The 17,484-nt window shown below is 35.4% G+C and overlaps 1 protein-coding gene across 1 annotated transcript in view; it reads right to left on the bottom strand.

Annotated features, from left to right (window-relative positions):
* The window catches only part of LOC106071069 (uncharacterized), a 29,489-nt gene extending 20,560 nt beyond the window's left edge, over window positions 1–8,929 (bottom strand). The window contains exons 1-3 of the mRNA XM_056043232.1: window positions 8,568–8,929; window positions 4,003–4,173; window positions 77–3,906 (exon numbers count right to left, since the gene is read on the bottom strand). Coding sequence (XP_055899207.1) covers window positions 77–3,906; window positions 4,003–4,093 — 3,921 coding nt within the window. The 5' untranslated portion in view covers window positions 4,094–4,173; window positions 8,568–8,929. The remainder of the gene's footprint in view (window positions 1–76; window positions 3,907–4,002; window positions 4,174–8,567) is intronic.
* Window positions 8,930–17,484: the final 8,555 nt, after the last annotated feature.

Here is a 17,484-nt window from a genome sequence, read left to right as displayed (position 1 = left end):
TTTGTGAAAAAGATCATTTTAGGTCAAATACAAATTATTGGTTCATGTATATTTAGAATTATTTAGACAAAAGTACCTTTTCTTTATTGGTGAGATCCACTGCTGAGGCAGGCACATCATCATCATTGACATCTAACCTATGTTGCTTTTTAGAATGAGATTTAGATTTGTCTGGTGGAGCTGTGGGACCAGGCTCTGTTGGATGGCCTTTGGGCGCTAGTTTTTCTATAACTTTGCTCAATGCTTTGAGATAGACTGCTGGTTGAATGACACCTTTGTCTCCAATTGAAACAGTTTTTGAAATATCATTAGAAGTTCTGTTTGACTTTCTACCCCTCCGCCTCCTATCATCTCTTTCACTATCTGAGGAATTGGGTGAGGGCAGTTCAAGTTCACAATCGTCTTCCCCGGGACTCATGTCCATGTCCACAACCTCAGTGGACTCGGCCAAATCACCCCCTCCACCTCTGCCACTTCGAGAGACTCTTATGGCAGGGGACATGTTATTAGATGCTGAATTGCTCATCAGTGGACCTTTGCTCACAAGATTGTTTGACATAGGTAATGGGTGTTTGAACATTTGTGGGTGGAGTTGCTGAGGTGGTGGAGCCTGCTGATGAGAAGAGACTTGCTGATCATCTCTGATCTGTGAAATTTTAGATCGATCCAGACCAGGCAAAAGGGAAGTCAACTGTGCCAATGGTGCCATAGTAGACATAGGCGGTCGAATCGGAGCAGAAAGTAGTGGAATTGCTTCTCTGGGTGGAGGAGGTTGTGACATTAGTGGGGCCGCAAATGACAGAGGCCTATTTTCTAACTGGAAAAGAGGACGGGTATCTGGTGTCGGAAGAAGACCTCTCTGGCCAGGAACAAAACCAGGTGGACCTGTATTTTGGTGCATAATGTTTGGGTTTGGGCCGTTGACGAGAGGCCATGGTGGAAATCTCTGGCCCTGCCCTGGCGGCGCGCCTGGGAAGGGAAGCAATCCAGGTTGATGCTGTGGGGATGGTTGCTGATGCTGTGGGGATGGTTGCTGAAGCTGTGGTGATGGTTGTTGAAGTTGTGGTGATGGTTGCTGCTGCTGCTGTTGATGGTGATATGGAGAACTTAATAAAGCCATTTGTGGCCGAATAGCATTATTGAACATAAGAGGCTGCACCGGAGGAGGGATAGAAGATTCAGACAATGATGGTACAGGTGGTGGCGAAGGTCTGACCTCTTCAGGAGGTGGGTGATCTGGAGGCACAGGACCAGACTCATTTGGAAAGAGAGGAACAGGGGCTTGAGATACTAGTGAAGTAGTGATTAAAATTGGTGCAGGAACTGGTTCAGCAAGAGTTCGCAAAGATGAGACATTTTCATGCTCTTCTGGTTCTTCTGTAGGATGAGCTGGATCATAATCAGATTCATGTACTGCTTTTCTTCTATCCTGAATCAAGCTGTCAGTGTGCTCATCTCTTGTTGGAGTAGCATCCCCTTCAAACTCATCATTTTCTGGCTCTTCTGGATTAATCTGAATAAGTGCACTGCCTCTAGCGTTGCGAGATAACTCAGGAGGTGGAGGAATGGATTCACCATCAACAAGTTTTGTGCTGTCATCATCAATATTGTGATGTGTTATGTCTACTCTAGATGGTGGGTCTTCTTCTTCATCAAGGTTAATTACAATCCTTTCTGGCTCTACAAGAATGACATCACTAGAAGCACCTTCATCTGAACTTTGGCTCCTTTGAAAATTTCTTCGATGCCCCCTTCTGACAATCACATTGCTGTCAGTGCTACTATCTGAAGAAGAGGAGGAAGAACTGCTACGGGCTCTCTCTCTTCTTTGTCTACGTTGAGATCTTCTAACATTCTCCCTCTCCTCCACATCACTTTCTTCTGTTGTTCTTGCATGTCGTCGTCTTCTCCTGTAACTGTCATCGCGATTTTCTTTGTTGGAGCTAGCTCTTTCTGACCTGCGTTGGGGTGTCTTTGAACGAGAATGTGTTTGACGCCTCGTTCTTCTTTCTGACTCTCTGTCATTGCTCTTTTCTCTGTGTCTGCGCTTTACTCGTTCGCGTTCTCTATCTACAGACCTCTCCCTTGACTTTGATCTTTGGCGTCTATGTCGAGCTACTCTCTCCCTTGATCTTGAACGCCTCTGTCTGTCAGTAGAGGGTGATCGTCTTCTTCGCTCCCTTGAGCCACTGCGTGTGTGGCGCCTTCTGCGTTCTTCTATTTCTACCCGCCTTGCTCTCTCTCTAGCTGCTATTTCCCTCTCTCTCTCCCGCTCTCTGTTTTCTCTTTCCTTCTCTCTTGCCCTTTCTCTTTCCCTTTCACTCCTAGCCTTTTCTCTTTCTCTCTCCCGTTCTCTAGCTCTTGGAGTACCATGCCTGTGTTCGTGTCTCACTTCACGGCTATCTCTAGCCTCTCGCTGTCTAGCCTCCTTTCCCTCGTGCCTCCTTTCCTCATGCTTTCTATTCTTACTCCGATGATCAGAATCTTGACTTTCCTCCCTAACTAGATCCAATGGTTCATAACTCTTCACAGAATCTTCAGCGCCAGAGCTGTGCCTTTTTCTGTAATTTTTAACTCCCGTTTTTTGAAACGCCTCGCCTTCATTCTCAAATGACCTTGACAACACAAGATTTTCATCCACGTCTTCCTCTCCTTCATCCTGAACAAAAAATCCAGCTAAAAATGATGGGAATTTCTGGGAATCTTCATCGCCTTGGTTACCTTCTTCTATTGTAGCCACTTCACGTTTATTTTTTTTCCTCTTCTTCTCTCTCTTCTCTTTTTTCTTAGTACTTCTTTTTCTGCTTTCTTCCACAATCTCCCCCGGTTCCCGTGGCTCCTCTACTCGACCACCACCAATGTCAAATGCCTGTTCATAAACTTCTAAAGACATTCTTTCATCAAAGGACTTTCTGCGTACCAGGCTGAGTCCTTCTCCATCCACCTCTCCCTCCTCAATGCTCTCAACACTAGCCCTGTCCCTTCTTAGCTCTACAAATCTTTGATCCTCCACATCCTCGTCGACTTTCTTTTGGCCTTTCTTACTCAAGCCTTTTTTTATTTTCTTGCCTTTCTTTTTAATTTTTTTAGAGCCTGCTTTCTTCTTCACTTTCTTCACAGGCTGCTCTACCTCATCCTCCATTCTTTCAGGGTCACTTTCCTCACGGAACAAATCAACGAGTGCCTCTTCATTACGACTATCAACTTCCTCCTGTCTTCTGTACCGTTCTTGCTCTGAAGGATGCATCTCCTGAGAATCCTCCTCTTCAGCATTATCTGCCTCCAACCCCCCTTCTTCTTCCTTATTTTCATCATGAGACCAAGTGTTAGCACCCGCATCACTCTCCGCAACAAAAGGTTCCTTTTCTAGAACAAAGTCACTGTCGTCAAATGTCACTTCAGGCACATCGCTGTTTACTTCATCAACAAGAGAATTCTGAGTGTTTTCATCTGTATCTCCTTGCCCCAGTGATGGGCTCTGACTCACAGATTTTTGTATCCTCATTGGACTGTCTTTTTGATTCACCGCATCCCCCGTGTCCAAACTTTTCTCCTCATTCAGCTCCTCGCATAGATCGGCAGCAGGTGGCTTCATAGGGGATAAACTATCATCCACTCCTTTAGTCTCAGGCTCAGAACCAGCAACATCCGCCTCATTTTGGGAGTCAAACTGGCTCTGGTTTTCTTCGTTTTCCCCATCCCCATCCCCGTCCTCATCGCTTAGAGTTGGCTCTGCAGGGTCGTACTCATGAGCCATTTCTTTTGGCTCACTAGCTCCACGATGAGCGTTGTGGCTTCCAGGGCCATCAGCGTCATCATGTGTTGGTTCTGCTGGATCGTAATCATCTGTTGGTTCCGAGGGATCATAATTTTTGGCTTCTGCAAATTGTTCATCAGCAGCTACACCTGGCAAAAACGGGAAAAAAAAAAAAAGATATTAGTGGTGAAAGATAACAACGATCAATACAAACTATAAGGTTGGAGATTGGCTTGAATGATTACCTTCTTGTCTATAGGCATGGTCATCTTGCTTAGCATCAAGATCTATGGCCATGCCTCCTTCATCATCAGATGTATCCCACGTATAATCCATTTCAAAAGTGCCTCACACTTTATTTACTAGATGAAGAATTGATATCAAATAATACAGCACACCGAGTCACATCAGTACATCTGAAATCAAAGGAAAATATTGTTAGAAAAATGTTTTACATCTTAAGTCACACTATATTAACTTGTTTTTAATGGAAAAAAAAATAAAATTAATGTTTGATTAAAAATAAATAACTGCTTAAAAGCTTACAAAAGAAAAAAATATTTTTAATAGCTAAATAAGTAGTAAGGCTTTAGAGTTCCTTGTTAGAGAATATCTGTGACAATTATAGTAGGGTGTGCAACAGTCTCACAGATGAAAAAAAAAAAGACATTTACTTTTTCTTTCCGAAAAAAAGTAACTAATACCAGGCCTCAAGCTGTTGAATGAAAGCTACACAATTGTATCATATTAATTTAAAAACCTGTATTGATGAATTCTTACTGAATCTTGTTTTAGAAACTTCAAAAAGCCTTTTAAACCCAGCATGATCAAACTTGGCATGAATAATACTTAGATATATAGGCACAGAATCAGGTAGGTTAAATATCTTTACAACGCAAATCAGGCACACCTGGGCAGTGTTTCCCAAACATATTCCTTAACGAAACACTTCGCATTCTGAGTATTTAGCAGAACACTATTTTTCTTAGAGAGATTAATTCATGTAGTGGCCCACTATATAATAGTTGTTCGTGGAACATCTATTCAGGCCTCGCGGAACACTAGTGTTCTGCAGAACCATAATACAGTTTGGGAAACATTGATATGTAGAATAAAATTTGTTGAAGAATTAATATCTATCAAATCAACATTTATGGAGTAATCCAAGTTTCAGAGTGGAACTGAAAGAAAAATACTGCTTCAGATGACTAATTATCTAGCCAGCAAAGAGCAAGTTTTTCTGACACCAAATTGTTTTAGAATCTACATTTCCATTTTTAAAAAAATAAATTTCTAAATGCATAAAGGTTTTAGGTTTTTGGCACATGAGCACAACTTAGACCATGTCATAAATGCATAAAGGTACAAGGCGTCTGCTAAACAAAACTCTTTTTTTTAAATACATAAATTATTATTTAAATAGAATAAAAATACAATAGCTTTTGTTCAATTTTTTATTTTGACGAATTTCTACCAATCTTTTTGTATTACTGACAAGATAGGAAAGGAAATAGACTAGGCCCTTGACATATGGCTTAAAATTTACTGTAATAATGTGTGCCCCATTTATATAATGTGGCTAATGATGTCTTTTATTTTTTCTAAATTTCAAAGTAATGGTCCATTTAATTTATAGCAAAACAAATCTGGATGTACTGATAAGTAATATTTAGCAAAGGTTGTGGATAAACAGGAAATGGTATGTAACATTTATTGTACCAGCAATTATTGTTTTTTCCTTTGAGAACAGTTCCAGACAATGCTGGGTATTTCATCTATTCCCATATATATAAGAAATAGTGAACTAAATGTCTTTTAGTTCAAAAGTATTTTTGCTAAATAAAACAAAATGGGATTGTTTTTTTCATTATTTATCCCTTAAAAAGAAAAGATTACACCCTTTAATGTTTGACTTTGACTTTATTGAGTACAAGTGATTTTAATATACTATCTAAACATAACATATATACAGCTGCCAAAAGGAAAAAATGATAATGGTTGTGTAATATGTCATCTAAAAAAATATTTAAAAAAACACTTTAAGAAAAGGGATTTTTGGTTGTTAGAATGTGTATTATTGAATTGTTAAAAAATATTTATCTAATTGTCAAGAAATATATAATTGAGACCTGCTTTAGCCTAACTAAAGCCTTCTATTGCAACAGAATGCTGTTTATGATACATTTTTATCTTAATTTTAAACATATTGAAATGTCAGGCTTTTACAAGTGGTTTTCATATCCTAGGGATTCTAGAGCTTGATCTAGTGACTGAATCTGCAAAAGTTAATAGCATATATTGTCTCTTTTAGCTGTTGCATTGTATTAAATTAAAAAATGATATTGAGCAAACACATTTTCTATCATTTTTATTTTTTGTTGCACAATATTTCTTTTATTGCAAGCCTTATTGCATTTCAAAATTTTAAAATGTTTGCCAATGTTTAAATATAAGAAATAAAAATTGTGTCTTTATTCTATATAGAAAACTTGTATTTGTACTGCATAGTTAATATTAGTCTTAAATCGTTAATATTAGTCTTAAATCTACCTTTTTTAAAATTCATTTTCTGCTTTTAATATCTTTTTCTAAAATCAGAACAATTTACAGAAACTCACATATATACTGAATTAAGTATCACATAATTTTTGTGTGTGCTTAAACCACTGAAAAAATTGTGCTTGCGTTTTATATGTGCTGAATTTCAAATAAAAATGACATTTCCAACATTATTTTCTAATAGTTGGGACATTTCTATAATAGGGTATCTTTTGTTCATGAAATGAGAGGAATGAATACAATAACTCCTATAGCAATACAATGCTGTGTGAGTATTTAAAAAATACCCAATGAACAACCTTCCATTGCTCTAGCAATGATCAAAACAATACACATAGAAAAATGGTATTGAGTGCTGGGACAAAACCCAATAAGCCTTCTGTGTCTATGAGCACATAAGATGCCCTGCATGGATCCAACCCAGGCCTAAACAAGCTAGTTTATAGCACAAAGCAGGATAAGCCATTGTCAAAGTTGGTTTGTACATTGCACTATTCAGGCCAATAATTTCTTTTTACCCCACTGTTCCATACTTGGAGCATTTCAATCTGCCAGGTCTGGTAAGCCTCATACTCCTAAACTTCTATGTGCATAACACTAGAAGAGAGAATTTGACCCTCTCAAGCCCCCACTGACAAAGAAGTTAGACGATGATAATGTGGCACAGCCCAATAGGAAGTTACTAGCTTTTTTTATTTTAAGCTTTTGTATATGCTGAATAGCCATTCATGCCTTTTTTACAGAACTAAAAGAATTAAAAATAAATATCTGTTCTGTTCTTAAATTGTTGAAAATATACAAAAAAAAACTAGATTGTTCTATTTTTTAAGTGGTTTATTTTGTGTTTTTTTTTTAAAGTTGCAAAATCTATTTTATCCAGAGTTTTCTCTCTTTACTTACTAATTAAATGGAACCATTTTTTAAAAACTAGAAATAGGGGTGAAAGGGTTAACATGTATTTAATCAGATGGCTACTATTTCCAGTTTAAAAAGGTCTTAAGTAAAGAAAAAAAAACTTTTTTTAAAAATTACTAACTAGATTATTTTTTTTAAATCTACACTTTTAATATCACTAGAACGAAAGAAAAGCTTAATATTGAAAAAGGGAGGAGGGAGAGCTACCCTGCTGTGTCAGCACTTTCACTTAGAAACATTTGGTTTTCACAAAAGAAAAGATTAACTTTAAGTCCATCTTTTCGCTCTGAACGACATGAGAAGTGCTCTCCTACTGAAGAGGGTATGTATCATCATTTCATAGAAAATATTTTAGAAGCACTGAAGAAACCACTTTCATAAGCCTCAACAGGATGAGAACTAAACCTCAAAATTAAGGCTCTGCCCAACAACTGGCTAAAAGGCTTTCACTTTTAATACTAACAGCCTACGCTCAGGACTTAAACCATAAAAAGAACTGTAGAAAATGCTATTTTAAAAAAAAAAGGGGGTGGGGGGCTACTTTTGCTTAATACTAAATCCCCTACATTATTCATACTAAAAGCTTTAACAATAATTTAGCCTAACTTCATTGAACAATATTAATGCTTTTTAAAGATTAGTATAGAGGAACTGAAGCTTCCATGTCCTTTTATTTGTCTTTAAAATAATTGATTAAAGTAAACCTTTAAGTGAATTTTTGTGGCTACTGAACAGACAAAACTTCACCACATTTAATTTTTTAGATCAAATATAGATTGATGTGGGCTAAATAAAACATGCAGAAAATTCTTTTACTATTGCATTGGCACTGATTTTTTGCCCAGGCAGGTATTCTGTATGATATTTATAGTACCATTTAGCATAATTTTGTTGTTTACTTTTTAAGAGTAATAAATAAAATAATTAGAATAATTTTACACAAAAAAAAACAACACTTTTCATTATATTATTACTAAAGGAATGTATGAATATTAATCATTCATAAGAATTCATCAATATACACCAAGTCTGTTTTTATATGTCATGTAGACATATAGTTACAATTATGCTTGAAAAGGTTAAAAGGATTCAACTGAGGCCGCTCAAAAATGGTCACAAAGGCTGCCGTCACACAAAAATGCGTTCATATTCAAATTTTACATTTAAAGACTTATAATTTTCTTTAAAAAAAATTTTTTTTTTTATCTGTGAGCATTAAGCTTTTAACAGAAAACTAAGAGCACAGAAAGAACAAGATAGAGAAGAAAAAGGTATTTTTTTTTACTTTTTAAATTTCAAAGTTAAACTGTAGTAACTGAACAAACTAGATACTTACTTCCAAGACCTCACTGGAATTAGCTTTTTGTGTGACAGGCAGCCTCCGAAGTTCAGGGACGGGGGATAGACAATTGTTGCAAAATGTTTGTCAACAGCAGCCAAAAAAACTTTTGCAAGAAAAGAATCTCGACGGTTCTTTGCGCATTTAAAAAAATCTAAACGGTATGGTTTGTGATGGCACAAGCAATCACCTATTGAGGTTTTGCTTCTACATCAAACAAATAAAAAAAGGTTCGTATACAAAACAATAAAGAAAAACTATACATTGAAGTTTGATAATAAACCGTTTGTCTCATTCTCTCAAAGAAGGATGTGTCATTTTTCATGTATAAATGATCTAGTTGTAAGTTGACCTACTTTTTAAATGAGGTTAAGAAAAACATAAATCCTAAAATTTAAACTATCTTGATATACCTATCAACTAAGAGCTTGGAATGAGTGAACTAGAACTGGCATTAAAATTATAGAAATTTATTATTAAAATAGATTATTTTTTAAATTTGAAAAATAAATTTACAACCTAACTTTTAAATATTTTTTTGTAGAATAAATAATGTACCACTAAACAAACTAGGCACACTAACTACTATTAGCTTTACTAAATATTATCAGTAAAACCTTTTATAAGCGATAACTGGCAGAATACTAATTTTTCAAAGGAAACTTATATTCATGATCTTAACTTGATAATATCCCAACTCTTTTATTACACAATTTACATGTTGGTGTCCTTTTATTTGTCTTCTAATAATTGATTAATAAGAATATGATGCTTGATTTGAGTGAAATAAAACCAGTTAAATTATTGCTAACCCTTCAAGTTCTTGAAGGCCAGTTAGTACACATGAAAAGTAAAATTTATATATTTATGATTTGTTCAGCTAATACTTGTGACATTTATATTTATTAAGAGAGCTGAAGAAAATCCTAAGCAGGTGTTAAATGTAGAACTTGATGATGTTAAGATTTCAATTGGTAGATCTCAGTCATTTCTAAATGTTTACTTGTCAACAAATATACCTACTTCAGATATATACTTCTAGGAAATAAAAGCAATGGAAGTTGTTATTTTTAATACAGTACATCTAATTTACATGTTGTGAGAAAAACAATTTAGATTATGTGATTTTTTAGCAGCAATTTAAAAAGTGTCAGCGCGAGCGAAAAACTATAGCTTAATTTTAATGCCTCAAAACTCCCTTTTACTTCTTAAAAATATTTTTGTTATGCAATTTTTGTAAATATAAATATTCAGTACAAAGCATATTATATTTTAATTAAAATAATGACCTTAAATTTAGCATTATGATCATGGTTACCAGAGCATTCATTTGATTTGCTTATTCACATTATTGTTTTTTTCAACATCTTAAGAAAATAGTTTTGAATAAAATATGTAGGAAAAGCTATTCATGAAATCTTTCTCAAGACAAATTATTATTTCTCATCGTTTATGATTCAGAGTAGAAATTTTCTTAAAATCCACTGAACATAGCACGTCTATTATGAGGCCTACATAAAAACAAAATTGGCTTTCTATAAGCCACTCATGTTGATGTTAGAATAGAATATTATTATTATAACTATAAAGCAGTCTGTGTGCTCTGTCCAACATTTTATTGTTACTTTGTATACTTTTAACATATTGCCTTATTCACATTTAGTTAGCTTCACCCTAAGCGGGAAGAACAACACATTTTGTGTGATTTTGATATTACCAGCACAGTATTTGTAAAAAGATAAAAGACTAAAATAAAATTCACCTTCTCTCAGAGACCAGTTCTGGATAATCAATTTTAGGATAATCTTGTCTGATTTATTTTGTGTATTATATTTGGCCGAATTAAAATTTAAGTAAGTAGAACGTCTCTGTTTCTAAGATCTAATCTTTATATTACAATCATCAACTTGACTAAATGTGCTATTAATAGTAATAATTATTATTACTAAGAAAAACAACAAGAGCTAGAAATCTATATTTAATGTTTTGTTTTATATTTTTTGTTTAGATTTAAATTTAAGTTGTAGGGTAAACATGGATTTAAAGACTAAACTTTACTAAAGTTATACCTAGATCTATTATAACATAAATTTTTATGAGTTTGAGTTTTTTCAGGCACATCTGCACAATTTAGGCCATATTGTGCCCGTAATCCTTTGAGGATCACTTTCCCTTTATATAACAAGGGCTAAATTCTATACAGTTAAATCATTAAGAAACAAGGTCTAGTCAATATTTCTAGAACCTAGTTCTATGACTAATCAGTCAATAATCCTTAGCCTTAGTGTTACGTACGCAGGTAAAAAAAAAAAAAAGTTTTTATTAATATATCCATATAAAATCTAGTCTAGATTTTACTTTACTTCTACTACTATTATTTACCTAGATCTGGTCATTAATACAAAAAAATAATATATAATATATGTAGATTAGATTTAGACGCTAAAATTCAATTTAGATCTAGATTTCTAGTCGTCTTCCTATAGTACCTAAAATTCTAAAAGTGTTTGACAAGATCTAGATTTCTGACTGCATCTTGAGATGAACTACATTAGCGTCTAGGCTAGATGATAAATCAATCTAAATCAAGATCTAGATGTAGATCTATCTAAATTCACATCGACAATTTACTCACAACTCAAAGTGGCGCACACTGACATTGTCATGACACTCTGGCCTCTGGTCAGAGACTTGACTGAGACTATAGATTTAGATTCTCTTTTAGATGATCATTTATTTATGATAGATCTATTAATTTCAGTTCTTAGATTTAAAACAAGAATTAAAGTGGATTTTAATAGATCTAGAATAAATTTCAATGTATCTATAACTAGATTCTAATATTTCTTAGAACTCCTAATCATCCTGATGCCTATTAGTTAGATACTAAACAGATCCATCATCAATCCAGAGGTTTTGGTTTTTTTAAATACAAAATTGTGAATCTTTTGTGGCAAATACTAACTGCCTCTAAGTCTAAGTGTCTAGAGTCTAGAGGCTCAGGACTTAAATCCATCAAAAGAACTAGAATTCTTAGAAGCAGTGTATGCACTAAATATAAAGTTGACTGCGCTGGACTGTTGTTAATACCCTGCCTGCTGCCATCCCCAGACCCAATCGTGCTAGCCTAGAGGAGGTTTGGACCAAGAAGTATTTAGAATCTCTACATTATGATTATCTTCAAGGAACATCAGTAAGATGTAAAACCTTATCCAAACAAACAAATCAACAAATCTAGCCAAGCTTTAGAATGTAGAGATGTCTACTAATTTAACTAATCTACTTATTAATATTTAGATTCTAGATCTAGATCTAGATAACTTATTTATTATTATTAGATCTAAATTTTGTATAGTTATTAGTTATATTAGTTATAAATTTCTATATTTAATAATATTTTAGAATTCAAGTTGACTTGTCTTAGTCATCTTAGACTGTCTTAGAGTCAGAGTGACTTAGACTTGACTTAAGTCATGAGTAGTCTAAATTTCAATTGTTCATTTGATGAGTCGATTTTACAGTAGTCATTACAGCAGGCCTAGATCTAAATTTATAGAAGGCCTAGACTAACTAGAAATCACTCATCACTGACTTGGTGTTTAACTTCTTTAGTCAGTTTAGACTTTAAGTTCTTGAATGAAACTTCCATTCATTTTTAACTTCAAAACTTGAACTGAACTTCAACTTCTGATCTGGAGTCTAGGACTATCAATGAAAATACTAGACTCTAAATACGGAGAATGAGACAACGTGTTCATAAGATAGACTAGACCTATAAGATCTAATCTAGATGATGATACTTTAAGTTATTTTAATAATAAACCTTCATTTGCAGAAGTGACAAAATAATAAGAAAACACGCTTATAGCATTTTCCAAAAATCAGCCATGATTGATGAAGTCCCCGGATGAAAACGATAGAATCAAAACGAGACGAATTTCTTCAATATGACGTCATTACAAGTTAAGAATAATTTTTGGTTAGCCCGGCGGTTCCCAGTCTGTAGATTTAGAATCTAGAGTCTAGACCCTGAACTATCTCGATAGGTTTTGAAACTATAATCTAGATCTGATCACCTAATTGACTAATTATTTGCACTGGTCATAACTTATCAAATTCCAGACATTTGGACTTAGCACAAACAAAGAGGATTATAATTCTGTAGCATTAGAGTGACTTGAAACGATTTTATAGTAGTCATTACTGTTAAAGCAGACCTAGTTATATATTTATAGAAGGCCTAGACTAACTAGAAATCAATTATCACGTCCATTGATGTTTCCAGGATATATAATATTTTGATTCAGTAGGCCTATAACCCTACTTTTCATTTCCACTTTCAAGAAAACGGTCGGAACCCCCCCCCCCTCCTGCCCATTTTCTTTTAAAGTTAAATTGCATCCTGCGCACCCTCGTACCACTCTCCCGCAAAGTAATCTGGCGGGAACCTCCCCCCATTTTTGTCCTCACTTCTAATGAAACATTATTACCTTCAATTCGACGCTTTCCAAACATTATGAACGTATGCCTACTTTTGCCTGTACATTCTAGTAATTGTTACGCTAAGTTGAAACGATCCACTTTATAACGACACACACGACACACACACCTACTTTTTGGCCCGTGAGTTCTAGTATCGCTTTTCTCCCCCCCCCCCCCCCGCGTTATACGGTTATGTTTCTTTGGCACATCGTATGGACTGTCGTCTCGATATAGTCCTGGGTTCCAACCCTGTCCTCCGTCATGCCGTGATGCCCCGTGGTCTTTCGGAATGACTTCAATTCTTATAAGGCACGCCCGAAACAAGTAAAAAGATGCTTGAACTATCTATTCCTCTACAAAGCCAAACCCATATGGGATGCTAGTGCTAGATATTAACGTGATAATACCCTTCTCCTTTCCCACACACACACACAATGAAATGAAAAAAACAACTAAAATAGGCTACAATCTCTGACTATTCTTAGGCTTCTCTGTGCAATATCGAAATGAAGGGCCGGATTTAAGTATGTGGAGCCCCCAGGGCATGATTTTTTTAGGGCTAGGCCCCTACTATTTTTCGAAAGCTTTAATGATTGAATTAATAAAGGGAAATACTTATATCTAAAAGCATGCTTTATTTTAGAAGAAAGAAAAAAGAGTTCCTGTAATTTTAATCTCATTTCTTTATATTTAATATGCATATTTTAGTTTTAAAAAGTGTTGTTGTTTTTTTTTATTGTGGAGGGTACGGCTCTTAAATTGGTAAACGCACAGTCGTAAATCCGGAACTGTATTTACTTAATCTGAGCATGCTACGTACACGCATAGGCCCTACACTTATTATATATCTAATCATTTTTTTTTTTGCCAGACGTAAAATGCGAAAAAAAAAATGTTAGAAAAAAAATTCTTTAAAGTTTCCAAAAGTCGAAATTCGGATCATAGACTTATATAGAGATATACTACAGATATAAGTCTATGATTCGGATATATTTTTCTCTTTTGTGGAGATTCATTTCTGGTGGAGGCTTATATTATAGATAGATAAATAATGTAGATCTGGTTCTTATAAACGGCAGTGCTGTACATGTTCAAATACCATAAACTTCACATAGATCTAGTCCTAAGTAATAAAAAGAAAAAGGGAAAGGGGCGGGTCCATGACAAAATAAACAATATATTGCCTGGGGACAAATCAACGGGCGTAGCCGGTGGGTAATGCTAGTAGCGTAAAATAAGTCGATATATTTATGCCATTGTTTGTTCTTTGTTGAAACTACTTAAAATGGTCGTATGTCTCGTTTTAATCTTTTTGCTCCTTAGTAACCATTTTTTGTATTTCTCTTTAAGATAATTTCTCCCACACAATTGGTTCCATTTTACAATTAATAACTTAGTTATCGTTTAACATTTTTTTTTTAAAGTTTCCCTTTCAGATCTTGCGATCTATAGGGCAGACGATGTAAAGGTCTTCTGTTTCTAAGGCCCATGGTTAACGCGTCATGTGGCCAGCACAACGACCAACCGCCTTTACTTTTCCCCAACTAACGTCAGGGGAAATAGACACACTAAAAACTATAAGTCTCAATGAACACATTTATTCGTTTTCTATTGGTCTCCTTTACTCCAGCATCTTGATGTGAATCGACTCCCCCATTTTTTACACAGTCCTGACTTACACACTTCGTTAGCTGTTCACTCAACCAAGGTCAACACAACTGGTCATTTCATACATAGCCTAACACAGCACACACACTACACTACTAGCCATAAGAATAGAACCAGTGCGCCCCACCCTTTTTTTCCCCTATGTGATATTAAGAGCACTGTAAATGTTTGTTTCATGAAATAACAAAAAAAAAAAAAAAACAACTAAGCAAGCGTTAACTTTACTGAAGACAATATCAATATATATATATATAAAATAATAATGTTATTAGAAAGCCCTTTTTAGGAGTATTGACAGTGACTTGGCAGAATTTAAGTCATTGGTTAATATGCATGACTGAATGCATGACGCGTAGGACGTAATCTACTTCTTTTTTTGAAGTAACGTCTGTATTATATAAGATAAGATAAGAATTGCTTCTCGTCGCGATTGACAAGCTGGTGATGAACGCTTATCGTTCACAGTGCTGAGAGTTCCAGCTCTTGCATCGTTTTAGGAACCCTAACAGAAATCAGGTTTTGGAGCCCGTAGGCAGGGGGGGATGTGAAAGATCACTGCTCTCCGGTAAGCTCTCCTTCAACCTGACCCCTAATTACGATGGCTCCCCATCCCTTTGGATCTGGTCAGTATGGAAGAGAGGCTATTGTTGACGTGTGGGCTGCCCAGCACTCGCAAATTTACCACCCAGGTTTTCCCCAGCAATGAAGAGGTCACTCCATCTCAAGTTGGAAATGGAAAAGATCGTCTCGCGAGAAGTAAATGCCATAGACATGGTCGGTCATCAACTCCTGATTAGCTTATTCTAGCTTCTTACAATAATAGCTTCTCCTTGTAACTGTAGGCCTACTTAAGTGGATGTATTGATGGTTAAGTTGCTACTTTGAAGAAGTTAATTGATTTGAAAGTGCAAAGATTGTCTAAAAATTTGGCTTCTCGGAAATCAGTGGGGAGGGGGTGCACGTACATGGCCTGCTTCAATGCCTGATAAGCCTAGGCTAGTTTTGTGTGGTGTAATGCACACATTGTAATAATAAAGAAATAAGGATAATAAAAATTATTATGACTATTATTATTAATAGTCTAAATTCTAATACAATAGCTTATCCTTACAACTGTAGGGCTACTTCAGTGGAAGCACTACAGTTGCTAATTAGAAGTTAGGCCTAATGAATTTGAAGGTGTAAAAAATTGGCTAGAATTCGGCTACTCAGAATCCAGTTGGGGGGGGGGGGTGCATTTGCACGTCCTAGCACCATAGGTTCCATTCTTTCAGATTCGGGCAGCAAAGAAGAGAGGCAGGTTCTGTTGTTTGGACAACTCAATACGTCACAATGTAGCCCTAAAAGGTTAGAAACTGACAGACGATAACATATTCATTATAGACTCTTTTCGTGCACATTTTTCTTTCCATAATTACATTTGAATGGAATCATCTACTTTTTCTGGCTTACAGCCATATTCTAATCGGGCTCATTTTTGACATGCATATTTTGCACATATAATGCAGTCTAAGCTGTTGTCTAATAAGAATGTATTAAAATTTTCATTTTCTGTGGATGTCTCCAGCTGTCTCTTTCAGAGACCATTCGCTGGCAACTGCCTTCTTCAATGGTGTGCTGTTTAATCTGATCGTAAATAGTGCGCTTCCTGGAATAAACTTTGTTACGCCCATTTAATGTAACCAGCTTTGTCACGCGGTCGCCAGCAGAATTTTGTTATTTGTTAGGAAGTCTGGTCAGGGTAGGCCCATTTTAGATCGAAAGCATCTTTACGGAGCCGTAGAAATAGAAAAACGAAACCTAATAAAATACTGAAAAAGATTTCTTATGCTTGAGAAAATTCGTACGAGTGCTCCTCATTCCTTAGTCCCATTAGAGAATTGAATGGGTTGCCTGAATCAGACAGCGTTGTCTTATCTTATATAATACAGACGTTACTTAAAAAAAAAAAGAAGACGATTACGTCCTACGGCGTCATGCATGTTAACCAATGACTTAAATTCTGCCAAATCTTTGTCAACACAAAGACCTTTATTTTCTCCAACACATGTCAGCTAGCCATTAGTGTTGAGAAAGGCGTACTAAAAACACGAATTGAAAACAAAATCTGATATTTGAACTCAGGGATTCTCTGGTTTGGATGTCTGGCGCTTGACCTCTTGGTTTTACTCTAGATTAAAATTTTTCATAAAACGGAACAATTTACGTTGTTTTTCTTTTTAGCGGCCCCCGAAAGGGGAAACGACGTTATTAGTTTTGTGTGAAATGTCTGTCCGTCTGTTCCGATTAGTTCTCGTAAACTAGAAAAGATAGGGAAAATCCGACATCACAATATTTTAGACCATTCAAGGTTCTGATGCAAAGGCTACTTTTTTTCTGAACGCGAAAAATCTAATTTTTTAAATCACTTAATTTATGCAAGCAGGTTTTTAAAGAGAAAAAGCTATTTAGTATGCATTATAAGTTAGACCTAATTTAATACGAATAGTAAGTAGTCTTCTAAGCTGCATTTTTCTTGAACAATAGTTCCACAGTGTGAAGTTGTTTTTTTTTTTTTTTTTTTTTTTTAAGATGCATGACGCGTAGGACGTAATCATGTTATTCTTTTGAAGTAACAGTAACGTCTGTATTCATTGGCCTCCTTCAGTCGTGAAACGACTATGGTTCATCTCGAACACTTTTTCATATGGCTGTGGAGCCCTATTTTGGAGAGACACTCCAGTCCACATAGGCCTATATTGCATGTCAATGTGGCTTTCGCTTT

This window comes from Biomphalaria glabrata, chromosome 10 (genome assembly GCF_947242115.1).
Source record: "Biomphalaria glabrata chromosome 10, xgBioGlab47.1, whole genome shotgun sequence".
Taxonomy (NCBI): domain Eukaryota; kingdom Metazoa; phylum Mollusca; class Gastropoda; family Planorbidae; genus Biomphalaria; species Biomphalaria glabrata.
Note: the sequence above shows the minus strand (reverse complement) of the source record. Positions and strands in the feature narration are given on the sequence as shown.